Source organism: Ctenopharyngodon idella, chromosome 23, assembly GCF_019924925.1.
Source record: "Ctenopharyngodon idella isolate HZGC_01 chromosome 23, HZGC01, whole genome shotgun sequence".
NCBI classification, from domain to species: domain Eukaryota; kingdom Metazoa; phylum Chordata; class Actinopteri; order Cypriniformes; family Xenocyprididae; genus Ctenopharyngodon; species Ctenopharyngodon idella.
The window spans coordinates 11,505,023-11,532,838 of NC_067242.1; the positions used below are offsets into that span (position 1 = coordinate 11,505,023).

The 27,816-nt window shown below is 36.1% G+C and overlaps 1 protein-coding gene across 3 annotated transcripts; it reads left to right on the plus strand.

Annotated features, from left to right (window-relative positions):
- Nucleotides 1–358: 358 nt before the first annotated feature.
- Nucleotides 359–27,705, plus strand: palmdb (palmdelphin b). 3 transcript variants are annotated; one of them, XM_051881697.1, is made up of 9 exons: nucleotides 359–765; nucleotides 9,171–9,222; nucleotides 9,922–10,002; nucleotides 10,192–10,322; nucleotides 13,177–13,291; nucleotides 13,612–13,636; nucleotides 13,726–13,845; nucleotides 14,585–15,508; nucleotides 18,218–19,902. In XM_051881697.1, exons 2-9 carry the CDS (start codon nucleotides 9,178–9,180, stop codon nucleotides 18,241–18,243), a joined length of 1,467 nt encoding a protein of 488 aa, XP_051737657.1. In that variant the 5' UTR covers nucleotides 359–765; nucleotides 9,171–9,177; the 3' UTR covers nucleotides 18,244–19,902. The 3 variants fall into 3 exon arrangements, with proteins under 3 accessions (XP_051737657.1, XP_051737655.1, XP_051737656.1); XM_051881695.1 differs by lacking the exons at nucleotides 13,612–13,636; nucleotides 13,726–13,845; nucleotides 14,585–15,508; nucleotides 18,218–19,902 and adding exons at nucleotides 24,253–26,395; nucleotides 26,498–26,586; nucleotides 26,780–27,705 and having other exon boundaries at nucleotides 517–765; XM_051881696.1 differs by lacking the exons at nucleotides 359–765; nucleotides 9,171–9,222; nucleotides 9,922–10,002; ... (3 more) ...; nucleotides 13,726–13,845; nucleotides 14,585–15,508 and adding exons at nucleotides 24,253–26,395; nucleotides 26,498–26,586; nucleotides 26,780–27,705 and having other exon boundaries at nucleotides 18,268–19,373.
- Nucleotides 27,706–27,816: the final 111 nt, after the last annotated feature.

Here is a 27,816-nt window from a genome sequence, read left to right on the forward strand (position 1 = left end):
TCAACAAGCCACATTTGAGGTATCATTCATATTTGTAGTGTGAAATGTCCAGGATGCGCAAATGTTTAATGCCTAAACTGTGCTATTACAATGAATTTACAAAGACCTTGTTCACAAAATCCGCCTAGTTTGAACATCTGCGCTGTGAGGGGAAACTGTAATTTGAATATCACTACTGTGACATGAAAGTGAGAGCGATATAGAGAGAAACAGATGAAATATTACCATCTTAGCAGGGGATAGTTCACTACAACACACACATACACACTCGACAAAGCCCTAGATAAAACCAGAGTGTTTGCGAAACCTTTGAGCTGTTTTTTTTAGCTACTTTTGGAGAGGAGTAATTTAGCAAATTGTGTGTCAGCATGTTCATGTAAGGGAAACAACAGCTGATCTATGTGTGTGTGTGTGTGTGTGTGTGTGTGTAGGCACATTGTGTTGCAGTTGTACGTGGGTTAACACATGGTAGAGCAGCCCAGCTCTGACAGCCCGAGAGCGGAGAGAGAGAGGATGAGGAAGAGGGAGGGGGATAGAGAGAGAGAGTGATAGCATGACAGAAAGCGAGAGAATCGGAGAGTTAAAGAGAGAGAGAGACAGTGAGAGGGGGCAGCCTGCCAGTGAATGGTAACACAGGATCAACCCTCAGCCTACGGTACCTGCACTTGGACACACACACACACACACTCATGCAAGCATGCTGGACAGAACAGACTGAATTCCGGTCAGCGCTTCCCAACTAAAACCAACATCAGAAGATAACTGGTGAGTATTGCTCCCTTCCTTTTGTTAGTGATTGTGTCTAAATATTGGCTGTTTAGTGTTATTCAGCTTAATAAATGTTATTTGCTGCCTGTCACTTAACAATCTGATAGTACTTGGATGACTTATGCGTGGTTAACTGTTTAGTTCAGTCCGCCTAAATGAAAGTAACTGTATGTTTTTGTTGTGTTCAGTGTGAAAAAAGAGCGTGGGGTTCAGTGATTTGTAAGCTTTTAATTCCTTTAAGCTTGCTGCTTTTTTGCCCGCTGTCCTGGCTGGACGGCGGTAGGTCCGTAAAGCCTTTGTCAACTGATTTAATGGGGTCTGACTTTTAGACCGCCACAGTTTGCTGTTGTGTGTCAAGGATTATGTGATGGCATCACCCTAGCCGGGGACACCCTCTTCTTTTTTTTTCAACTCACCATACCGAGTGACAGGAAGTCTTGTATTGGCTTATACCTGCGAACGGTACACACACATGGAAAACCACGAGGGGGGAGAGAGAGGCTGTGCTTCTTTCTTCCACCCACATATATGAATCAGACTGTATGTGAATATTCTAGCACACCACTTCCATACGGATATGACTTAGTCGGTTGGTATATCATGATGAAGGTTACTTCTAAAACCTTTATACATGGCACTGTTGAATTTTACATTCTGGTTGGTTATAAATATAATGTTCAGTCAATTTGTTGTTATTGCAAAATAAATTCTGATCAGGACCCCATCATGAAGGCACATAAACTTGTATCACCCTTACATGGTTTATTTTGTGATAATGACTGGTTGAATGTACAATATCCCACCCATTTAGGGCTACTTACCTTTTTTTTTATATAAATAATAATTATAATAAATCATTGTTTGAGTTAAAATTATTTTTTATTGTATTAGAAGAAAGAGACCACAGTGTGATATGAGAAAGATTAAAGTTGCATAATGTAGCATTAAAAATATATATTTTTAATATTTAAATGAAAATCTTAAGTCATAAAGAATCTTAAAGTCCATCATGAAAATTAATATCTTAAAATTATGTTTTAAACAATACAGGTTAGTAAATGGCAATGCAACTACACTGACTTTGGCATAAAAAATCTATTTGGCATATTTAAATAAATCTTTGTTTAAATAGCCTACTACTTTTGCCAGGATTGTTTTTCTTGAGTTGATTGTTGAGTTTTTGAGAGGAAATCAGTTGCCAGTAATGGACAGTTTAATTGTTTAAGGGTCATTATACAAAAATATTTGACTGCAAAATGTTGCAGTTGACCAATCAGAATGAAGTATTCCAGAGATTTGTGTAATACTTTTTTTTATAATGCAGGGCTTTGATTTAGTTCCAAGTTTGTTGACCCCATTACAATGCATATCAATTCACCATGTTCTTTCTCTGTTACAAGTTTTGAAATAAGAACAGCAGTTTGGACTGTTTATCAGTGAAATTGTTGGTGTAAAGAATTAGTTCTATACATGAGAGTTTAAGGGTTTAAACCCTGTGTGATGCCTTGAGATAAACACTGATGGAATATTTGGCTTCTCTGTTGAATTATTGAAAATTGATGCACATTTTGTCATAAATTCTGTCATGGATTCTGTTTTCCACACACACCAGGCTGCAGACCCCAGGGATTTGACTGTTAAACCATTAGAGATTAGATTAGAGACTGGAGATTACTAGGTGTCTGTCTCTAGACTGAATCTGAGCGAAAGCTCTATGTCAGACATGTTGGTCACGTCATATGAGGTAGTGAGGGAGATCGGGCTGCTGTAAGAGCTTGTTTGATCGGTGTTATCATGAACCATGAAAAACTTTGATCTCTGATCTGTGGCTGTGGCTGAGAGGCTGTTTGCTGTGCAGCAGGATTAGGACATTTTGTAGTTATTGCGTTACAGATTTTGAAGTTGAAGTGCGATACTATTCAGTGAAGGTATCAGATGGTACTTTGATATGTACCATGGTACTGCTTGTTTACTATGTTCATATACCCTGGCTTTAAAATGGTACTGTGATGTATATCAAAGTATATCATGTATATATAGTTTTATATATATATATATATATATATATATATATATATATATATATATAGTTTTTTCATAGTATTTTATGGTAATACCATAGTACTTAAAAAAAACCCCACTGGATTTACTATGATTTTTGGACATGCACAATACAGTACAGTGAATATACAGGATTTACATGTAATTATTACAGATTCATAGTGTATACAGAGATCCCATGGTCATGTAAAACTGGGTAATATTATTGAATTTTAAAAATCTCAAAAAGTCATTCAAATTAAAAATATGTTAAGTCAAAAAACAATTCTGTAGTGAATGTTTATTCTAAAATTATATATGTAATATGTACTAAATTATATTCATATACATTTCTATGACCTTTTAAGATATTAGTTTTCATGACTTGAAAATGTTAGGAAAAAACATTCATTATTCACTAAAATTCATGAAAATTAATATTTTATATCATAGAAATATCTATAGTGAATATATTTTTAATATCGTAGCAGGGTTAGTTAACTAAAACTATATAAAAATACATGTTATTTAAATAAAATAAACATTAACTGAATTAAAATAAAATAACACTCCAACATTTCTCATTTCCATTTAGTGCAACTTTATGTGCTAAAATAACTAAATAACTAAAAAATAAAAATGAATATCGAAAACGAAGAACATAAAAATAAAAACTAATTCAAGATATTAATAAAAACTATAATAGTATCTCAATGATACTAAAATAAAACTGTATCTTAATAGAAATACATTAATATCTGAAAAACATTTAAAAAATGTGAATTTTCAGTAATTTTACTTTAATGGCAATTAATATGTCCTTTTCATTGCCATTAAAATTAAATAACTGACCATAAACATGAGTTTGATAAAAATGCTCATTTTAGAAGAAAATTTCAGATGGCACTTAGAGGCTTTTGCATCTGAAGTCTTCATATATATATTCAGTTATGCTCTGCTTGAAAATGTTTCATTGGCTAGAAATTATAGTAAAATCTAAAACAATTGTTAAAAATCCTATAATCTTATCATTATGAACAACTGGAAAAATCCTAGAAAATCAAAAGGTGGGAACTGAATATATTTCATATCATCAACGCATAAGTATTGCCATCTGATACTATCACTGTACCATGCTGACACCACAGTACTTTTTTAGGTACCTGCTTGTGAATCATACAATCAGAGAGATGGAAAGAGAAGATGAGAGGAAGAAAGTAAGTGGTTGGCATTGTCTGTTGGAGGAGGAGGAGGAGGAGGAGGAGGAGAGAGGTGGATGTCTTAACAGCTGATGGGTCTTAGAAATCAGGAGAGATGGGTGGCCAGCATTTGCCTGACAGTCCTGCGCTGACAAGTCCAGCTGTGAGACAGACGCTATTTTCTGCTGCAATACACATCTTAAGCCTGGCAGTAAGAACCAGCGTGGGCAGGACTAACTAGCATGACCTTCTCCTGTTTGTCGCCACACTGGGCGTCCTAATTCCCTCACCGAACCCTGCCAGGCTGCTGTAATCTGAGCTGACTGAAGCAGAGAGGAATGATAATGCATCGGAATTCTGGATGCAGGAATTAGAATTCCAGTTCTGTGGATCTGAAGAGCTTTGGAACATTAAACTGGGAGACATTTATATGCAGCAGCTTGTGTGGGTGTATTTGAGTGTGTGTATTATATCCTCCCACTCTCAGGCTGGGGCATAATTTATTCAGATTTATTGCATAAATTAGCTCTATTGTGTGAGCATCTTTCAAACACTGCACTTACAGAATTAAAGAAGTGCAAAAAGGATGTTGTAGCTTTCATTAAAAAACAAATGAAGTCATTATGAACCACAAAGTATTTCATGTTGTTGTGAGGTATTTTTAGAGCGAGGACAGCTGCAGGACAGAGAAAGAGGTCAGATTAAACACAGGTAAATGTCTTTTGAGCCGAGGAGCAGTTTCCTGACCTGCCCTGTATAACCACAATATAATACAACTAACCGTGACTGTGAGCTCATTATTTCACCATGAATGAAACTAAGGTTTTCATCATGTCTACTAAGCAAGCTGTAAACCACTTCTTTGACTATAATGTTGTTGTGTCACACTACATGTTGTCATTGGAAATTGGTTGTCCTGCTATCCCTATACTGTGGCAGTACTATTGACAGTATCAGACAGAATATGGTATACAACACTAAATATTGAATATATTAATATACTATGATATTTTTATGGTATAACAAAGGTACACGACCATGATCAAATTTTGAACGTTTCTACTGATCATATTGATCTTAAAGGATTAGTTCACTTTCAAATGAAAATTATCCCAAGCTTTACTCACCCTCAAATCATCCTAGGTGTTTATGACTTTCTTTTTTCTGATGAACACACTTAATAAATATCCTGACACATCCGAGCTTTATAATGGCAGTGAGCGAGGATCAACGAGTATGAGCTGAAGAAAGTGTCTCCATCCACATACATCCATCATAAACATATTCCATATGGCTCCGGGGGGTTAATAAAGGCCTTCTGAAGCGAAGTTTGTGCCCATAAATATCCATATTTAACAAGTTAAGTTATGAAGTAAAATATCTAGCTTCCGCTAGACCGCCTTCTGTATTCAAATTACGGAAAAAACAAAACTGGCTTCGCGTTAGTTAAGTTTTTTCCATGAGTTGAATAGGGAAGGCGTAGGATGTAGCGTAAGCTTTTTGAACTGCGAGAGTTTTACACTTTCTTCGTGAGTAGAATATGGAAGGCGATCTGGTAGAAGCTAGATATTTTACTTCATAACTTGTTAAATATGGATATTTTTTTTTTCACAATAGCATCACTTCGCTTCAGAAGGCCTTTATTAACCCCCGGATCCGTGTGGAATATGTTTATGATGGATGGATGTGGATGGAGACACTTTCTTCAGTTCATACTTGTTGATCCTCGCTCACTGCCATTATAAAGCTTGGATGCGTCGGGATATTTATTAGTATAATTACGATTGTGTTCATCAGAAAGAAGAAGATACACCTAGGATGGCCTGAGGGTGAGTAAAGCTTGGGGTAATTTTCATTTGAAAGTGAACTAATCCTGTAATAATGAATAGTTCAGCCATGACACTCTATTTGCGTTCTGATTGGTTGTTTCAATGTAGCTTCCACAGCCAATCGATTTCAGATATCCAATTCTACTACAATTTATAACCACGCTGCATCCAAAACGAATACACTAACTCTACTTGGTATGCAAATTGTTATTTTAGCCGTCCTCCTCCCCAGCACCACCTGCCTAGACAATAAAGAGAGTAAAAAAAAGACAGTATGCCTTTTATTTTATTTTAAATTTGTGACTTTTAGCCCTATACTGTATCTGTTAGCTTTGATGCCATCTATGATAATGTACTCCTAAAAGTTGACAATCAATTTTTCAATTTATATAGAATGCTGTGTGTATTTATTGTTTTTTTAAAATATAATTTCCATACTTCAATTTGTTGTTTAAAGCTTTGAACCTAGTAATAAAGCCTAGTAATAAAGTTAAATTAGATGCTGTATTCTAACTTTTAATTAGTAGTGTATTTCTTGTCCTTGCTCTTGTCCAGAAAAACACACCATTTACCATGGTACTATATGTCATAAAAATGGCATGCAGAGTATTTGTTAGTAAAAGCAGAAAGCAGTTGCTGTATATACTTTATTTATTTATTGTTTGTTTGAGAAAAAATCTCTCTTTTTAGTGTGTTTGGTTAAGCTTTATTTAAAAATATTTATTTGGTTCTAATTATACCAATTAATTCTAATGCTTATTTCTTTCTAAGCGCAAAAGGGTATATGAGGACAAGGACATCTCTGACTGCACATTCTAACAAAACCTGATGCATTAATATCTGTAAATGCATCTCACTCTGCCACTACTTAAGCTGCATCTTAAATTAGTGCGGCATCTTGTTAAGTGGTGAGACATTTAAAGGCATGATGGGTCGCTATCAGTGCACACACTGGTGCCATTGGGGAAATGTCATTTTTGTTTGTGAGTTCTTGGTTCCTTTGAGAATCTGCAGGGAAACTGACATTATGTGTTAAAGGGCACTAACTGCATTAGATCTCAAAAAAATAGTGCTTGTTTGCTTTGTTGTAGACCTATTTGTTAGATAGCGTCAAGGGTGTCAGTGATGTGTACAGTCACCAGGCAGAGAGGATAGTGCAATCTGAGCAGGCATTACACTTAGGACAGGATGTTAGTCACATTGCTGTTAGATGGATCCTCATTTGAGACAACATCTTCAGGAATGTTGGTTTTTACGAAAGGGACAAGCTTGACATTTTAAACCAAAGGCCACATGTGACAGCGCTTAGCACACTCCGTCCATGTCGCAATGGGCTTTCTACTGTTTGAACTCTTCACCTGTCAGACGGGGCATAGGTCAACCAGGGAGAGAGGGGCACAACCAGAAAATATTGATTGATAATTTGAAGTTTTTTTTTAAGAGATTTGAAATCTACATTTGTGGCTTTTAGCCCACATCTGTTAGCTTCAACAGCCATCTATATGCTTATACACTCCTAAAAGTCAACTTTTCAATTTTAGAAAAATGTTACATATCCACTATTTACTAGGCTATAGAATTATTTTCACTTCCTATACATTCATTTGTTGTTTTATAGCTTTGATTACTTAAGTTGTATTTTGAAAAAATGAAAAATAAAATGCAAATTCATAGCCTAATAATAAGTACTTCAATATGTCTCACCAAAACTTACAGTTTTAATAGGAAATTTTATATCACACCTGTTTTTTGGAGCAGATCACATTCATACGTCATGTTCTGTTTTTGGCCTCCGAGGGTTCTGTCATTCACGTATGTTTCATAACCACATGTCGCTATCTGAATGCCATGTAACCTTGCAGTCCACCTGTGACAACAAAGTATCTTGCTGGTCATGTATTTATTTCTGTACAAAGGGGATGAGGTCTGTCTTCAGTGGGCTATTCTTAACCCAACAACATTTGCTTCACAAGCCCAAACATCTGAGAAACGGCCTTGAATGAAATTCAGCGTATATATGAAATCAATACTGCACTGGACAAATACAAAGCAGATATTTACCAAAGTGTCTCTCTGTGTTCAGCTCCATCTCTTGATAAATAATCTCAAAACTTGAGTTTATTTATCACCAGAGATTGTAAAACTGAAATTAATATTAAAATACTTTGTCCTTTTCCATTGTATTGTAAAGAGAAAGATTTGACAATAGGGAAACCTGTTTGGAAACCATCAATACTTGTGCTTGCTAAGGCAAACATTAAATAAGTTTAAAATGTATTTAAGTAATTTGTTTAATAAATGTAAATATGCAAATATTATATTATTAATATGATATATTATTAATACATGGTCTATTATTAATCATTCTATTACTTTATATGCTTCTTTAAATTATTATAATGTATGTAATTATATTTAATTAAACATTTTATAATATTTTTCAAATAAATATAATTTATTATTAATAATAAGAATCATGTTTTTAAGGAGGGCTCTTTCGACCATCTAGCAAATACTCAGAACATTATTGAAACCACCTATCAAGAATATCCTAGTGATCACATCACATGTTCAAAAACACCATCGCGACGGCATAGCAACACCCTGGCAACCACCTACAACACCTTAGCATCATAGCGGTTACATTTGCACACACAAGTATCATTTTCTTCTGGAAATGTAAAAATCGTTGCAATTTCTTTTGATGCCACTATTATTATTTGATGCAGCAATTACACAGTTCACCTTCAATATATATTTTTTTTTTACACACAACATCATCAGAACTCATTTGAGTTTGCACTTAACACAACCTCTTCTGTGAGGTAGAAGCTAAATGACCCCAGCTTGTTCATTGTCCTTAACGGCACTGTAATGTCAGGCTATTTATCTATTATTTATTGACATGACACATTATGTTACTCTGTCCCAAGCAAAGCACCCCACGTGGATATATCTGACGCATGAAGTGTCAAAGAGTGACATTCTAGCTATGGCAGTTATGGTTAGCTAGCACATCATAGACACCAACAACCAGCACGCAAACACACACACACTCCAAACTTTTGTACATATTTCATCTTTTTATGTGCTCATTCATCCATCAGGCAAAAAGATAGTGGGTGAAAGAGAACACTTCTTTCCTTTCTTCCAGCTTTGACGCCCACCATCAAGTCACCCCCTACCAAAACTTCTCTCATGCCAACGCACATGTGCCAATCACAGCTTGTTACCAACCTGTTCTTAGTCTTCGAAACAGACATTGACGGAGGGTTGTTAGTTGAGAATAGGTTGTTTATCCCTCTCTCTCTCTCTCTCTCTCTTTCTATGTCAGGAGCATAATGGAGGAAGAAACCCTGCTGCGAGAGAGACTGCAGGCTATAACAGTGAGTATCAGGCTGTTCTTTTTGTTTTTTTTGTAACAGTGAATCAAGGTTTTTTATATTGGCAAGGGAAATATCATCACTTTATATATTGTTATTTGGCTTTGGTGTCAGGTTGGTAATCATAAAACCTTTCTGGGTGTTTGAAACATGTATATAACAGATGAATATTGCTCTGTTGTGTCTGCTAACCTTTATGAGGTGAGAGTTTTTAGTGTGTCTTTTAAATAAAAGCACTTGTAAGAGTAACTAGTCATTTTAATAGTCCCAACATTAAAGTTTTAATACCTTTGTGGCCTTGGTGACATGAACCACACAACCATTAACTTTTTCCCTGCCAGCGTTTTTTTTTTTTTTTTATATAAATGCTAGTTTCTATCAGTATATGAACTCCATAAAAGAGAATTCAGAGCATATATGGAGATATCCATCCATGTGTTATTTCTGTCCACACACAGCCTTTGAGCTGTTTATTTTATGCATGAAGTCATAGTTTATTAGAGAGTTAAAAATAATGCTGCAAAGCCTCCCTCTCAAAAAGACTATATTAGATCTCTCTATATGCATGCTTGTGTTAATAGCAAGATATTAAGTACCACTAATAGAAAAAGAAACAACAAAAGAGTATGGGGTCAAGGTGAAACCGAAAAAGGTTTAGGATCTTATTTTACTTTACATTGTATGACTCTGTTTTCTTATCAGGACAAAAGAAGAATTCGAGAGGAGATAGAAAAGAAACGAAGAAACAGTGAAGAAGAGAAATTAAAGCTACAATATCTAAAGGTATGTATTGTTATGAATAATAATAATAATATCTGTTGTTTTATATATATATATATATATGATTACATTATTGCAACAGATTGTGTTTGCATTTTGTGAATGTTTTTATTAATTTACAACACTGTAATGTAAAAAAAAAAGTAAATTATCTTGATACAACATTCTGTGTTGCTTTCTTTGCACTAACAGAAAAAAACTCTACGAGAACAATGGCTGATGGATGGATTAAGCACCATGAGCGAAGAGGAGCAAGAATATGTGAAGGCCCAGACTGAAGATTTCCAACAAAAGACTAAACTCCTGCAGAGCAATATCGACAGGTACTCTCCACAAATGAAAAATGAAAAAAAGTTTTTACTCTATCACTAATGGTTTGCAAGGTTCACGAGAATCAATTGGATTATTCTTGTTTAACCACTGTGATGGGCTTTCAGTGTTAGCCAAGGGTTAGACAGACAGACCTCACTCACAGTATTACATAAACTGTCTACTTACGCAACCCGCCTTGGCAGTGAGAGCCGGTTGACTTACGACAAGCTTTGTTTGGAAAAAGAACAACCATTATGCAGAAGGTCATACCTGGCGCAGGAAGCACAACTAACACAACAAAAGGACAAAATAACTGAAATCTTTTTCAGAGCTAGAAAATGAACCACTCTCTCATAATGAGAGTTACCATAAGCTGCCATACAGTAGGGGATGGGTATTGACACAAATTTCACATTTCGATTTGATTTCTATTCACAAGCTTGCAAATCGATTCGATATCGATTATTTTGGATTTATATATAAGGAAAAAAGTCAGTTGGCACTACATTATAATTTATTAGCCTATAATATTGAAGGTTAAAATGAACTGATTTGAGCTAAATTAAAAGATATTTGGAAAAATGTTTGTAAGCAAGCAGATCTCGTCCCCCATTGACTACCATAGTAGGAAAAACAATATGGTAGTCAATGGGGGCGAGATCTGCGTGGTTACAAACATTCTTCCAAATATCTTACCTTTGAATACAGCAGAACAAAGACATTTATACAGGTTTGGAACAACTTGAGGTTGAGTATAATAGAATTTTCATTTTTGTGTGAACTATCCCTTTAAATTATACACAAGGAGGTTTTTATAATATTCCAGTTGCAATGCTATCTTTATATAACTATGTTTTTTGAAATGTAAATATTTAAACAGTTTCATAAAAACATATTTATTCAAACATACATTACATATTGAAGAACAATAAACATTACAATGAATATGTGATATGCTGCATATATTTAACAAAATGCTCTTCTCCAGAGTTCATTTTTCTAGCTGACTAGCGAGTTTATGGTCACTGAATATGGTTTTTATGAGGGAAATGTGACGTTGACTAGCTTGTTTTTGACGTCTTTGAAGCACTGATTGAGCTATTACATGAGACACGATTAATTTCAGTAAATTGTCCTGTATCTATTTACATACCTTTTGGTATTCATCCATGTTTATTTCGCGCTGTAGCCTGTAACTGGTATTGAAGATAGAGGAAGAGATGATCCGTTCACGTGACGTGCGCTGCACTTGATCTGAGGTGATCCGTTTCCATATTAAAGAGCGCCAAAACGGTATTTCTCGTTTGAATTTCACAATAAGACGGACATAATTTGAAATCTGAGATTTTATTTCTTATCAAAAGTATAAAAGCACAAAGCTTATTGCGATTTAATGGATGAGAGTTGAGCTACAATGTTGTGTTCATTCAACAGCTAAACAGTAGGCTAATCGATTCTTGGGATATACGAATCGATATCGGTTTGTAAAAATTAGAATCGATTAAAATCGAGACATCGATATTTTTTTTTTTACCCAGCCCTACCATACAGTATCTGTGAGACACTCTCTGCCTTGTTATTCCCTGTGGAGCTTTATTTAGATGGAATGGAAGTTTGCTTTCCAGCAGTTAAGATTGGTTTAAGGACTCAAATCTCCAAAGAGCTTTCTCTTGACAAATAGACTCTGCAATATGATGGCTGCAGTTTAAACCAGGTGGATTAAGAGCTAAAAAGCAATCAGATGAAAATCTCCACAATCACAGGACAGAGGTGGCTTGTCATTTCCCGTAAGTTATCTAGACGTATAGGTTCATGGCCCCACACAAAACATAAATGAGGGTAAACCTTCTAAAACTCTGAAACTAAAAACTTTTTTTTTTTTTATCATCAGCTTTCTGCACATGCCATAGGGAATGTTAAAGTTTGAACAATACCAAAACATTACACAAGGAGGTGCCATTATATAGAGTGATTTTCAAGAAATCAGACTACTTTAGACAGGATTACAACATTTTTAATACATTTTTTTTACAATTTTAATATTGCTTTTTTGGCATACATTAAAAATTTAAAATAAATTATGGATGACATGCAAGTATTTCAAATTGAAATCGTTTGCACTAATAAAATTAAAGGCATAGTTCACCCAAAAATGTGAATTCTGTCATAATTTCCTCACTCTTATGTCGATCCAAACCTTTATGACTTTCTTTTTTTCAGTGAAACACACACACACAAAAGAGAACAATGTTTTAATTTTTTATTCATACAATGAAATGTGTTGTTTTAGACCCATTTGACTTTCATTGTATGGACAAAACCATTTGTGTTCTGCAGAATAAATAAAGCCATACAGGTTTGGGTCGACACAATGTGTTGCATTATTTAATCTAAAATATAACTTAATTAAAAAAGCAGTAAAAGTAAAGCATTATTTATAAAGCAACTTTTAAAAACAGTGTTTACAAAGTGCTTTACAGAAGAGAAATACATGTGTGAATTCACAGAAAAGAAAGACAGACATACACACATAATAGAAATAAAATAATAAAGCAAAATAAAATACATCAAGGAAAGGCCCTAGTGAACAAATGTGTTTTGAGATACTTTTTAAAAGTGCGTAGTGAGTCGAATGCACGAAGATAGTTCCATATAATGGGACCGAAATGACTAAAAAAGGCTGACTCGCCAATTTTTAGCTGTGTTTTTGGTACAATCAGCAAGTTACCATTGGATGTCTGGAGCAATCTTGCTGGCGTATATTTATTCAACAAATTAGAAAGGTATTTTGAGGCATTACCATGAAGACATTTAAAAACAAATAAGAGGATCATCAATTAAGTTTTTTTTTTTGCGTCTTGACAGAATAGAGCTGGAGATTGCAGCTCTGGAGACGCAAGAACTGGAGATTTCTGCGAAAGAGGAGCTTCTTCTGAAACAACTGAAGGAGGTGGAGAAAACTCCAGAGGACATCATAAAGGTATTGCTTGTGTAATCACTTTAACAGGCCTGGAGACTCCTTACCGCTTATTACAATACCGAGCCCCTTAAATTGGATCAGCTTTTGAGTTGGGAACTAGGGAAATCATTACAATGCAACATGCTGTGAAGATGCCCCTCGGTATCAAATTGACGTCAAGATAAAATTGTTTGATGCCAGTTGGTGCTGTGAGAAAAGGATCTGTTTGCGTGTTACGTGACCTGATGTGATTTGTGTGAAACTTGGTTTTGTTTTATATCTTCTGGTTTCTTCATCAAATCCGGTTTTGGTACTGTGCAAACTACTGTATTTCCCCTCAGGAAGTAAAGGCAAATATACTCCCAGGTAAAGAAATTTCTTCTCTTTCCTATATTGCTATTTATACAGCATTCTTCCCGTGACACTTCCTCAATAGACCTTCATGTTGCTTACAGAGACAGTCCAATATATCTACACTGCCATACCTGATGTCCCGAAGTGCTATACTCCCACAACTAGGAGGAGAAATGTCACACCAGGAAAACACGCAACTGATGAAGAACAGGAGAAAAAAGGTACAACGCAAAGGCTAGTGTTCTCACCACCAACTTCTTGTTGATATAATCAGCACAAACATGTCATGATTTCCTGAATACTTTGTTTAGACAGTGCAAACATGTCATCAAACTGTCCACTTCTGTAATTATAGCAATTCAAGGTACATAAATGCTGTTTTCATTCTTGAAAAAACATGAAAAAGCTGGTCTCCATGACTGTAATTATGGGCATGACATAGAATTATGAAAGAGGCCCAATAATCAAATTATCACCATCTGAACCCTGAATAGGATATTGTATATAGATACAGATCGCAAGATCACACATTTTTTATTAAAGCAATAAACTTTAGAAAAATTAAAACTAAAAAGTTGAAATAAAAAGCTGAAACATTCAGCTTTGCATCACAGGAATAAATTAGATTTTAAAATATTAAATTATAAAATATTCTATATTAAAATAAAAAAATATATATATTATTTTAAATTGTAATCACAAAATTGCTGTTTTTACTGTATTTTTGATCAAATAAATGCAGCCTTGGTAAACATGATGAGACTTCTTTCAAAAACATGAAAACATTTCACAAAAACGTTAAAAAAAAATCTTACCAACCACAAACGTTTGAACAGTAATGTATTTTTATTTTTTTTATGTTTTAAATGTATTTTAATAACTCTTTGTTTTATTAATAAAAAAATTATCTCATGATTTGATATGAGGTTGTTTGTGTTTAACGCTGTTCTTTCCTTTCAGCTACGTACACCATGAAGATAAGTGTGGAAAAAGATCTCCGCACCGGTGAGAGTCACATCCTCTCCACGACCACCATCGCACCTCTGGACCTCCAACAGCAAGGCATTAAAGTCTTTGAAGATGGGCGGAAATCTGTCTATGCCTTGCCACCTGAAGGCCGGGACTCCCAGAATGACATGAATGAGATGAGCCCTCTTGAAGTAGAGGAACTTCTGATGAAAGCCTCTGAGAAGAAAGCCCCATCAGATGTGGAATACCACGAACCTGTGTTTTCAAGCCCATTCAGTCGACCTACAACCCCTCAGAGGACAGAAAGAGGTTACATCAGCCTTCATGGCTTTCAGATGCCCAACAATCCTTTTCAGGCAGAGAAATGTACCAAACAAGAAGCTCTTTACATTCCAACCACTAAAACCAACCAGTATTTGGGAACCAACCAACCAGCTCAAAATGGACCATATGTTAACAATGAATACAGCGACATAACCAGGATCAGCCCGGCATCTTCTCCCATACAAGAGTGTGAGGAACAGCTTCGGATAACTCCAACGGCAGACTCCGGGCTGGGATTCGGAAGGTATTCCCCTCTGAATCCAAAGGAAGACTCTAGTCTCAACTTTATGAGCTTCCTCCCACCCGAGGTGGAATCTGGTGAACCTGTTACCATGATCTTCATGGGTTATCAGAATGCTGAATCCGATGAGGAAGATGAAGGAATCCAGGCTGAACTGGTAGTTATTGGTGATGATGAAGATGAAGATCCTGAGGAAGCCCCTTTGTCGTACCACCCTCTGGGCTACCGCAGCAAGATCTTCAAACCCAACAGTGTAGTGTACCGCTCTGAGATCAGGCCTGGTGCCATCAGAACCTCCAGCTCTCGAAGACACACATTTGGAAATGAAACTGAAGACCCGATAGCCACAGGTACCATTCGAAGATTGAGGAGACACTTTGGTTTCTAATAACCTTTTTTAGTTCCTTATATTTATTTGAGTTATTGATAACACTTTACAATATGGTTCCATATGTTAGCATAAGTTAAAGTGATAGTTCACCCAAAGATAAAAATTCACATTTAAGGCCTGTTCACACCAAGAATGATATTAGCATTCACACCAACGCACAATATTTTTGTGCACTTATTTCTTAAATGCCGCTTTAATTGCTCGAGCTCTTTTAAGCAGAAAGGATTCTGTTTGGCTGTTAATGTCTTTATTGTTCATCAGCTGGAAAATAATTGTTCTAAATATTGATTGGACTCCACTGTTCTCATAGAATAGTTTACTAGAAGGATTATTAAAACTTTATAGTTATCATTATTATTATGGTTATCGTCCTTGGTTTGAACAGGCCTTTACTCACAATCATTTACTCAAAAGAAAATATTTTGAAAAATGTCTTGACAATGGAAGTCAGTGGGCTCCAATGTTGTTTGGTTCTTTTAAATATCTTCTTGGAACGAACATGAGGTCGGGTAAAAGAATGACAGAATATTAATTTTTGAGTGAACTATCCCTTTTAATGCATCAGGTATCATGAACATCCACTTTTATAGCATTTATAATTGTTGGTTAATGTTAATTTCTACATATGCTCATACATTTTGAACATTTCAAGTATATAAATATAAATTAAAGGGTTAGTTCATCCAAAAATGAAAATTATTCCATGATTTACTCAAGCCAGGTGTATATGACTATCTTCTTTTAGACAAACACAATCAGAGTTATATTACAAATATCCTGGCTCTTCCAAGCTTTATAATGGTAGTGAATGGGGGTCGAGATTTTGAAGCCCAAAAAAAGTGCATCCATCCATCATAAAAGTAATCCACATGGCTCCATGGGGTTAATAAAGGCCTTCTGAAGTGAAGCGATGGGTTTTTCTAAGAAAAATATTCATATTTAAAATTTTATAAACTATAATACCTAGCTTACAGCAACGGCCGTACACAAGTCGAGTCTAGTTCCGGTCAAAGAGTGGCCTCTGACCCAACGCATGACGTATTGACGAACGCGGAAGCAAACGCGGATAGAGCTTTTTAAAGAGAAATGTTGGAGGTGATTGAATTTTTTGCACAGACCTATTTGTTTGAACCGCGAGAGGCGTCTACTCTCGCCTAAGCTAACGCTACTCCTACGTCATACGTCAGGTCAGAGGTCGGATAATAACTGCCCGAAGCCAGTTATTATAGTTTATAAAGTTTTAAATATGGATATTTTTCTTACAAAAATGCATCGCTTCACTTCAGAAGGCCTTTATTAACCCACTGGAGGCGTATGGATTACTTTTATGATCGATGGATGTGCTTTTTTTGTGCTTCAAAATCTCGAGCACCATTAACTACAATTATAAAGCTTGGAAGAGCCAGGATATTTTTTAATATAACTCAGATTGTGTTTGTCTGAAAGAACCTAGGATGGCTTGAGAGTGAGTAATTCATGGGATAATTTTCATTTTTGGGTGAACTATCCCTTTAAGGTTAGTTACGAATAAACATAAGCTAACAATAAACAATAGTATATATATATTTATTTAACTGATGTCAAACCTTAATGTAACTTTAAGAATGCAAAGAAATATCCCTGGCAGCCTAAAAATACTAGACTTAAATATTTATAATCAACTGAAATATGGTGCATTGTGTTTGAAGCATCCACACATATAATAATAATAATAAAAATAACACAAATGCATGACATGCATGAAATTACACTTATTGTTTGTCTTAACAACTGTCTTGTTTTTATATGAATAATAAAATTATCTCTGCTTTGACTAACTTGCTGTTGTCATAATTTTTTTTTAGTACATTGACAATTTTTGGAGCAATATAACAAGATTTGCAAATCAGGTATCAGGCTTTAGTGGCTTGGGATTTAAAAGGTGAAACTTTGCTAAAAAAAATGTACCATGGTAAATAGTTTCTGACAAAAAAAAAAAAAAAATTAAAAAAATCACTACCACTGTTAAATAAAATACAACAAAATTTTAGAAAGGAAATCCCATATTAATTTATTGTAGAAGCAATTTCTGTGGCGGAGACTATGGTTACCATGGTGAATGTGTGAAATGGCTGATAAAACATAATGGCTTTTAGATATCCTTAGTAACCGTTATTCATGTTATTCATGTCTTTATTTTGTTTCATTATAGGTTCACCCGTTTCCGACAGCTAATGTGTGATTTAGCGTAGTTTTTTTTTCTCCACCAGAGTAATGCACCGTTTCTGTCCATTAGCTATAATTGAGCACTTTGTCCTTGGTTCCTTTTAAGACGTTGCGTCTGTTCAAGAGGTCTTTCATAACATCTGCTAAAGAGAGAGTTATGTAATAATCCTTGGCTTGCGTTATGTAAGGTGCAAAATTAATGCTAAAATCTGTGACGTTCATTGTTTCCTCTTGTTTTGTCATCCCCTCATTTTGGCTTGCCAGTGCAGGGTAAATGTGTTAACTGCAATGCCATCATCCCCTCTCATGACAGACCACAGACATATCCATTGATTTCATTGATTTATTGGATTGTACTGGATTTTGATTGGCTTTCTAAAAGTTGAAACTAACTTACTAACCACCTGCATGCAGAATATCCAGGTGTGGTTAAACTAAAATATTCTTACTGTCTACTCCACAGCGCTGCCACTGAAATGTCTCAGCTAAGAAAATACATGTAACCTCTTCAAAGCAAGATTACAATGTCGACAGCTGATGGCAGTATTTGCTGATGAGGATGGAAAGGACTGAGAGACTGATGTGAAAAACAAAATCCCTGTTTATGACATGAATCATATTTGCGTGCCATCATGTTGTACTTAATGTTTTTCAGTTATGTAAAGTTATGTAATTTATGTTGTATTTTGGTAATGTTTTTCTTTTACAATCAAAGTGATTTAGATAATTATTTTTTTCTGTCCCCTCCCAAATCTTCTCTTTGCAGAGGCAAAGTTTTATATCAGGTGACTTAATTTATTATATTATAAATAATATTCGGACACTACAGGTATCACAATTACATAGTTGCATCTTGCCAACATACATTCTGCAAATATTATTTTCCAGTAAAAAAAAAAAATCCTTGAAATAATATACATTTACTTAAGATTTTTTTATTTACCAAAATTGCAAAAGATATTAAGACATGTTTTTTAAAAGACATTTTTTTTTCACCAAGATTTTTTCCCCCTTTTTGTTTGTAACAAAATCAATTAGTGGGTTGTAGAGCAAGAAAAAGAACAGGAAAAAACGAATTAAATTCGATATATTCTCTGAAAACAAGTTTTAATATTTTACACATTTTGTGAATTTGTAAATTTATCCTGCTTCGATATTTTTGCAGTAAAACAAGGCAAAAATACTGATTAAGAATATTATTTTTTGCAGTCTAACATATGTTGACATGGTACACGTAAACTATTTGTCACTCCTTTTAATTTTTATAACTGAAATATATTTCTGAAACATCAAAATAAGTCATCTTGATCTTTAAACTTTGTCACTGCGTCAGTGCAAAGGGCAGGTTTTTGAATGAACCGTATTACGACAGATTCTCTAAAGATGAGAAACCAATTACATGAAACCTTGAGAATATGCTTGATTGACAGAAAGCTTTTAAGAAATTCCTTGTGAGACTGTGTGCGTGTGTCGGAACGGCTGAGGCTGCTCAGCTATTGGCTGTTTCTGGTACATTCAGAGTAAGTCACAGTCTCTGTGGTTACAGAGAAGCAGAGCTTCAGCCAAGACAGAATCGCTGAGCACGTACCCTATCCTCTGTCTGCTCGTATCACAACAAGGTAGGACACGGAGAACTTTATAAATAGTCAGACTTCTAGCGTGTGAAAATGAATATGCGGTGAATGAACTTGTTTAGGTGTCATGCTGTTGGTTTTATATGTAGTTTGCACTGGATTGCTGTTATATATTATTCAGTGGCACTATAAAGAATGTAATGTTGAAATGCTCTGAAAAGCAGATGCTAAACTCTTTGGATTTGTGCTATTGTGGTCTAAAGAGACTTGATTTTGAGCAAACAAGTGTGTGAGAGTGTGTGTGCGCTCGCGTGGGGTGATAGGTTTCTGTCTGCAGTCTGTATTTTTTTTTTGATTTGATTGCTCTTCCAAATGAAACATTTATTGTATTTTATGTCAAACTTATTGAATCATGAATGTGAGAAATGAGACTGAAAAAGAACTTGCATTGATGCTTGATATGTATATTGCTACGTTTTTATAATCTGGCTTTAGTGACATCCATGACGTGCATCTTTAAAGCATTATGAATTAAAAATGTCTTATCAATAAAACTCATTATTTTGGGCTTGTATTCATCAACGTCCTCTCTAATTTGAACCTGGAGCATGAAGATGTTGCTGTCACTGTGAAACAACATGCAGAACAGAAGCTGTGAAAGTTTAATTAATCCCAGGCTGCTTGTACAAACCTCAAGCACTTCAGAAAACGTGGAATACGGGATCTGAGATGTTGTGAGACAGCATCAGCACTGGGCTTCTCTGCTGAATGTGTGTGTGGGTGTGTGAGTGTGTTTTAGAGTGAATTAAAGTGCCCGCGTGGGTGAGTGGAGGCGTGTGTGAGTGTGTGTGTGTGTGTGTGTGTGCCTGGGGTAAATGTGAGACAGAGATGGATCCTCTTTGGAACTGATTACAGATGAGAATGTCTCCTGCTCCATTTCACCCTCCCATTAATGCAGAGAAGAGCAGAAAGCTGCCACATGAACTGCTATTAATATGTCAGCAAAAATATTGGTAACACTTTCTATGGAGCCTGTATGTACTCATAATATACAGTATTCATAATAGTTTATAATAGAACTTAAAATCAGGTATGTTCCTTTAATTAATTGAAACCACAGTTAAAATACTTGAAAATCACCAAATTCTGTATATTATACTATAATAAATTCCATATATTATAATATATTATTCTCTTATATATATATATATATTTATAATAAAGTTAAATGATAATGGATATAATTCGGATTAATTTTACATATATATATATATATATATATATATATATACTGTATTTAATGTATATATGTTTTTAGAACACTTTCTATAAAGTATAAATATGTTTATAATACACAATATCTGTGTGTATGTATTTTAATATATATATATATATATATTAAAATACACAGATATTATATACTGTATGATTTTTTTGTATATACTGTATAATTTAATACACTTATTATTTGTAATATAAGTAATATCTGAACTTCATTATTGTATTTTTGTATATTTTATATATATATTCTCTTTTTAATTACAAGCAGCTTCACAAAATATTTTCACAATAATGCAGTTAGTTTTTACATAAAAAGAACACTGTCATTCCGGTCATTTTTCCATTCATGCTGATGATTCTCCAGAAAAATCTCCCTTTGAGACATTTGTGTCCTCGTTTACAACGCTCTCACGCCACATAGCGATTTTTATCACCCGAGAACATCGTCTTCCCATGTCCAAAGGCTCAATGCCAGTCAGATACATCTGAATGGCCACCTACGCTCTGGCCCCCCAGCACCTGTTACTGTGATGCTCCACACAGGTTATTATTTCCTTCTGAATAGAACAACCTTGAGCATAAAATGGCTTATGCTTGTACAATGATGCGCACAGCTTAAAGATACTGTTCAAAATGTATCTCTTGATTGTATTTATTAGTGATAGCTCCGCCCCCAACTATGCCACATTGCTATCACTTCCTGGAAGGAGCCATTTAAGGAAATCCATCAGAAAGTCTGACACATGACCTCATTGACAAGCCACTTATTGATCAGCCAACCCAAACTTCAGCTGTTAAAAGCACTGGAGCGGCCAATCAGAGTTGAGTGTTTGTAACAGGAAGATGCCCTGAGGTGGCCACTCATGCCAACGTCAGTGACATCAGACCAACTCGCAATGGCATTTCTGTCAATAACTCCCATATCAGGCCGAGTTCACTTCCCTTCCATGCATCCACATAATATTTACTCAAGCCTAGAGTGCATGCAGGTTTCACCGGGAAGATTTTCTTGGCAAGGTGGTGATGATCTCCTTCTGGCTCCTGTTTCTAAAGCTCACGGTAGGTATTGGGCCATGCTGGTACCTCCGTCTGCCTTCAATGCAAATGTTACTGTCACTGAATAATTTATGGAATACAGATTGTCATGACACAAATGCTGAGACGGAGAGGGTGCGAGAGTGTTGAAGTTTTCTCACAAGCCGAGCTGCTAGAGGAGGAGCTGGGTAGGGGGGTGTTGCTATGGTAGTCAACACTTTACCGCTTGTCATTTTCATGAGGCTTTGTGCCTTTTGTGCAGCTTGATTGGGGTGAAATGGGCAGGCACTGAAGTGGATGGTAATTTCACATAATTTTGACTGTTTTTAGTGGTCGCATTAGCATGCTGCTCGAGTTTTGAATGATTGTGGGAGACTTTCATGCAGTGCTGGTAATTATACTAAACAGACATCAAGGAACAGCCAAAAGTATCTCAAGCCAAAGTGATGTAAACAACTTGTGAAATATTTGAATGGTGCAGTCAATTTGTGCGTTTTGATTTCAGCACAACCTCCACATTGTACTGATATTATGTTATGTTCAGCATTAAAGTGTGTAATTGTGGTTTTGATGTTGCATGAGAAAAAAATCCTCTTTCTAATCCCCGTGGCAGCTGATTTCGTCTGTCAGAGAGAGTTTGAGCGTTAGATCACACATCACTTTGGCACTTGGCAGTTGGTACGAATGAGATCAGAAAAATCCATGTAAACAAACCACGCTGGCGTGATCAAACGCTCTGCAGTGGCACATCAACAAGACAAGACAAATAACGACATGCAATGTGTGATTGATTGTTAATTCTGACATAATATGCGCTCTTAATATGCAGAAATATGAAAATATAAGAAAACCTGTGGTCAGTGGCAGTATATGAGGGTGTTATCTGTCAGTATATTTCACCCTCAAGGGAATTTCTTCTTTCTTTTCCTTTCCTGGTCTGATCCAGAGCCATGCAGGACATAAGTTTGTCAGGATAAGGGCCAGTTCTGTAGTCTTATATAATGAGTCTGCTTATTTCCGCCTACTATAACCCACTTTTGTGAAATAATTCACTGCAATAGTAAACAATGCTTTCATTTTCTTCTTAAACCCTGCCTGGAATAATCTCATATAGGGAATAAATGCTGCCCATTTAACATAAGGAAGCCCAGGTGAATTTCAAACGCCTGATTGTACATGTTAAAAAATATAAAATGTGTCAGATGTAACAAGGTGCGATTTGGGAGAGTCGGTTCAAAAGGTAAGAACTTCTGTGCAGAGTGAAACTAATGCTTGTAACTAACCTGGTTTTTGAAGTGCTGTGCAATTACAACATCATGGTGACTTTCAACACTTGAGACTCAAGGGGAAAAACCATAGGCGTTGCATTTCATCTCAGCCTCGATAAAAAATCTCTGATTATTTGATCTCAATTGTACTTACCTGAAAAAGTGGCTGCAGTAAACTATCTGAGGTTATTTCATTCTGAATAGTATCCTTAATGGTGTTTTGCCGAATTTTGACTCCCTGCCAAATTATTACCCCCTCGTTGAGGTCGCTACCTGATTGCCTAATCCTAATCCTAAACCTAATACTAGGGGGGTAATAATTTGGCAGGGGTCAGAATTCGACACAACACCTGTTGTTTTTTACATTAAACAGGCCGCTATGCTTCCCTCTCACACTAGATATTCACATCTGTTCTCTTTCAGAATGTTCCATTAAAACCAGGACCGAATGATTTTGATAACGTTGGGTTCCGTTAACAGTTATCTTCTTCCGACGCAAAAAAACACAAGTCTAATAAGCGAATGAGTCTCATGGTTCTTTTTAGTGATTCACATACAGAGCGATATGTGAAGTCACAAGCTAATGATTCATATGAGCTGGAACTTTTAGTTGAATCAATACATACAGCGCGATCAGTGAAGTCAAATCACTGAGCAAATGACTCGTATTAGCCAGTTCTTTTTAGCGATACAGAAAAACTTATAAATCAGTTGGAGCAGTTTCTCAATTATTCTCACTTATTTAGCCTACTGAACAGCAACTCATTCATTTCCTCATGTCTGACTCCATGAACCAACTCAAGGCTTGTGAGACCTAAAATGTTGTTGTTCATATGACAATGTGTAGTTAAAGATACACATTATTTGTCAGAGTTATTTTGTAAAATAGAAGAATTAATGAAATTTGACACCTCATTTTTTGTTCTCTTATTTCAAATTTATTATCAACAAAATTGTATTTTTTCCTCAAATTCAAATAAATCGTTAATGGAACTATTAAAGAACTGTAATTCAGTTGCTCAGTATTGAATTCAATCAAATATGCCACCCATTCCTGATATTTTAGTGGTTTTACTTTATTTGTAAAAGTTGTCAGTCAAGCATGTTTCAAACTCGCAACCTCTTGCAAGGAATATTACTTGCAAGGAATATCAGCTCAAGGAATCTTCCTTTATAATCAGCCCTGAAAAACTTTCTCAGAAATTTAGTATTACATAAGATCGGTACTAAACATGAGTGGGTGCAAATTAGCTTTGATATGCTGTGAATGTTTTGGTGATTAGGGAAATGAGATTTCTCTTGCTGCTTTTGAATTTCTTTGTCATCTTTTTCTCTTGCAGGGAGCTACGACTGAGCTTGAAGAGGTGGATAGACTGGAAGAGATTGCAGGTTGTTCTCATCCTGAGAATCCAGAGCATACAGAGCTGAAGTCCCTGTCTGAGCCTGTAACCATGGAGACAAGTGAAAACTCCGGCACGGCAAACATAATCGACTGTGAAATGGAAGTCCTGGAGACTGAGTTACCTGAGAGCAAGGACACAGGAAACATAAATGAACAAGTTTGTTATGATACTGATGTTTTAGAGTCCATTAGTACAAAAGTTGTGGTTGACATTTTAGCAGGCTTACCTCCTACAGAGACCAAGGCTGATGAGCTTGAAGACGTTTGCAGTCCAAAAGAAGCGCTTGTCTTGGAGGACACACAAGAAGAACTTTATCGCAATGAGTCAATTACCTCTTCGATATCCGACACTCCGTCAAGTGCAGAGAGCGTGTATGAGAATGACGTCACACAAGCACAGAGGCAAGATTCGCTGAGACAGGAACCATTGGAGAACACTGAACCATTGGAGAACATTGAACCATTGGAGAACATTGAACCATTGGAGAACATTGAACCATTGGAGAACATTGCACCTCAACCAGAGAACGTTGACGATGCAGATATGTTAGACCCATTGGGTATAGACTCACATGAAGCCATCCTAGAAAATTTTGGATGTGAGGATCCAGAAGAAACCATCCTTGAGCACTACATCCGAGAAGAAGTTCTGTCAGACGTCTCCACAGAGTCCTGTCATGACCCAGACGAAATAGACGAGTGTCTTCGTGTCGAAATTGCTGCAGCGTCGTCAGACAGCGATACCGATGAGAAATGGAGGTGCATCTTCTCTTCCTCCATCAATAAGGAAGATGATGATTCCTACCTTGACAGCCTTGAGCTGAGCGCACAAGAACTCTTTGTTCAAAAAACAGAAGTTCTGAATACTGAAGAAGATTCAAAGGAAACTGAAGAGCAGGAGGTTCCAGTGGGAGAAGAAGTGCTAGAACAACCAGAGAACGAGCCAGATCAGCAACCCCAAGAGATATCTTACAATTCTTCCACATTGTTTCACGGCTTGTCCAAGATTTCCGAAGACGATGAGGAGCTTGGACGAGGCTCAGCAACCCACAAGAGCAATTCATTTGATTCCGTCAAATCCGATTCCAGCAAAAAGGTGCCGAAAGATTACTGTGTGATTCAGGAAATGAAAAGCGAGAACGTCAGTACAGAGCATGTGGATTTCAAAGTTGCTCGCCAACAGTGGCTAGAGATCGAAGAGCAAACAAAAAACTTGACACACCATCCAAGCACACCAACAACTCGATCTGGCACCTGCCAAGGTAGTCACAGTTTCATGTATACGCCTGTCCGCAACATCGACAGGCCCAAGAGGGACCTTGAGAGCTTGTTGCTCGCAGAGGACTATGCGCACACCCAGTTTAGCCCTTGCTCTGAGGATTCAGGTCTGGACGACTCTAGTTACAGATCACCGTTTGACGACCCAGAGACTCCAATTGAGAAAGAGATTCGCCTAACCATGGAGCGCGAGGAGAACTTGAGGCGTGAGAGGGGAATGTCAAAATCGTACTCCAGTGACTGCGTACAGATGAGGGTGAGATCTGCCAGCTTGAACCCTGGAAAACTATGCCAAGAAGTCGATGAGAAAAGGAAGATGTTTGAACATGAGGATGACGACAGTAGTATATCCAAATCTCTCAGCAGCCAGATGCCTTCTTTCATTATTACCTCCTCACCAACCAAAAGCTCACAGAATCAAGACTTGGCGGCCAACAGCGTTATCATCCTCGAGCCAGAGCCTTTCCCTCCAAGTCCACGGCATGGAAAGATGGTGTCCTCCAAATCTGCTGACTGGAGACCTGAAGATACCCCTAATGTCATCATTCTGGAGACATCAAACCTCATCATTCGAAGTGCATCCGAGTTTAACTTGAATTCTGCTTCTGAGGAAACCCAAGAGAAGATGTTCCTCAACAACCCATTTTTTAAGCTGCGGTCCAGGAGTACGATATCTCTCGTTGATGAGGAGATTAAGATGGTGAAGCAGCGAGAAGAAGAACTGAAGCGTCAAAGGGCCAGTATTTACTCGAAGGATCACTTCCTGATGTCTCCAAACCGTTTGGACAGCTCATCGTTTACAGGTACAGCATGCCAACGAAGAATTTTTCATTCCATTGATCTGAAGTAAAATATAAGAAAGTTGGCAGAACAGATCTGTTCATTCTTGGTTTATTTAATTTCAGATGATGTGCCAATTAAATGTAAATCATCCCCTTCATCTCCAATGAAAACATGCAGAATGGATCGGTCAGCTTTGTCATGTGATCATCGAGTAAGTATGTGTATATGTATCTACAGTATCTATCTATCCATCTGGATGGATATGCAGGGTCACAACAAAATTTGAATTATGGAATCTATATGGAATTAAAATATGTAATTCAATGTTAAAAACTGCTTATATTAGGTTGCCCAGAGGTTGAAGAAATTAAGAGAAAATTGAATTTTTATTGTCCTCCTACTAGTTTCCTGAAACCTATGCTGGAGGCCGACGTAAAAGTGCCATGGCTTTGCGCTGGGAGGCAGGGGAGTTTGCGAACAATGAGTAAAAACAAAACAAAACAAAACAAGATGGACACTGATCGTCAATTTGCAGCTGTTTTACGTAAGAGAATTTTCAATGCTCAAACTTGTTTGTTAATTGTGACAGCATATACACTTGCTACTGTTGCTTGTGTGACTTTGTTATTGATCCAGAAACAAATCTGCATAAGCCGAGATGCCTAAATGTTATTTGAATGTACTGTTTCATGCATATTTGTGATTCCTCTTTGATGAGGTGTCTAGAGAGACTTATAAACCATATTTTTTAGTGTTTTGTCTATGAAATTGAGGAGAATATGTACTGTATATTCATATTGTATTTTCTTGTATGGCAATGTTTGTATATCCCTAAATTATATGAAAATATGAAACAGTATTAAAGGGTTTTAGGATAAAATTGAAGTCAAAATATACACAAAATGGATGTATTTTGTTAAATACCACAAAAAAAAAAACATCAATTTGGTATCTTTTGTCAAAAGGAAATCATTGAGATTTCTTTTTTTTTTTTTAAGAATGAATATGAATTTGATTGCTATGATTGCTCTAGGAATAGAGGACATTTTTGAAGATACTATTCTGCATCCAGATAACATTTCAATACTTCAGTTACACTCAGTATGAAAAGCTTAAATCTATTTAGAAAATCATCTACTATCTAAAACTGACCTGTTGCTTTGTTGTCCACAGAAGATGTGTATATTTGTCAAACCGCCATGCTTAAAAAAACAGTATTGCTTGCTAACCATGTCAGTCTCAAGAAAATACTTGCTTTGCATACCGTTTGAACAATCACATGTTCAAAATACGAATTCAAAAATAAATGTCAATTAAAAAAAAAAGCAAATGCATGATTGTCTTTGTATGAACACTTCACAGGAAAAAACACTTTTTCCTCAAACAAAAATTTTATTATCTCACACACAATTAAATTGCATGATATTCAAACTATATGAAA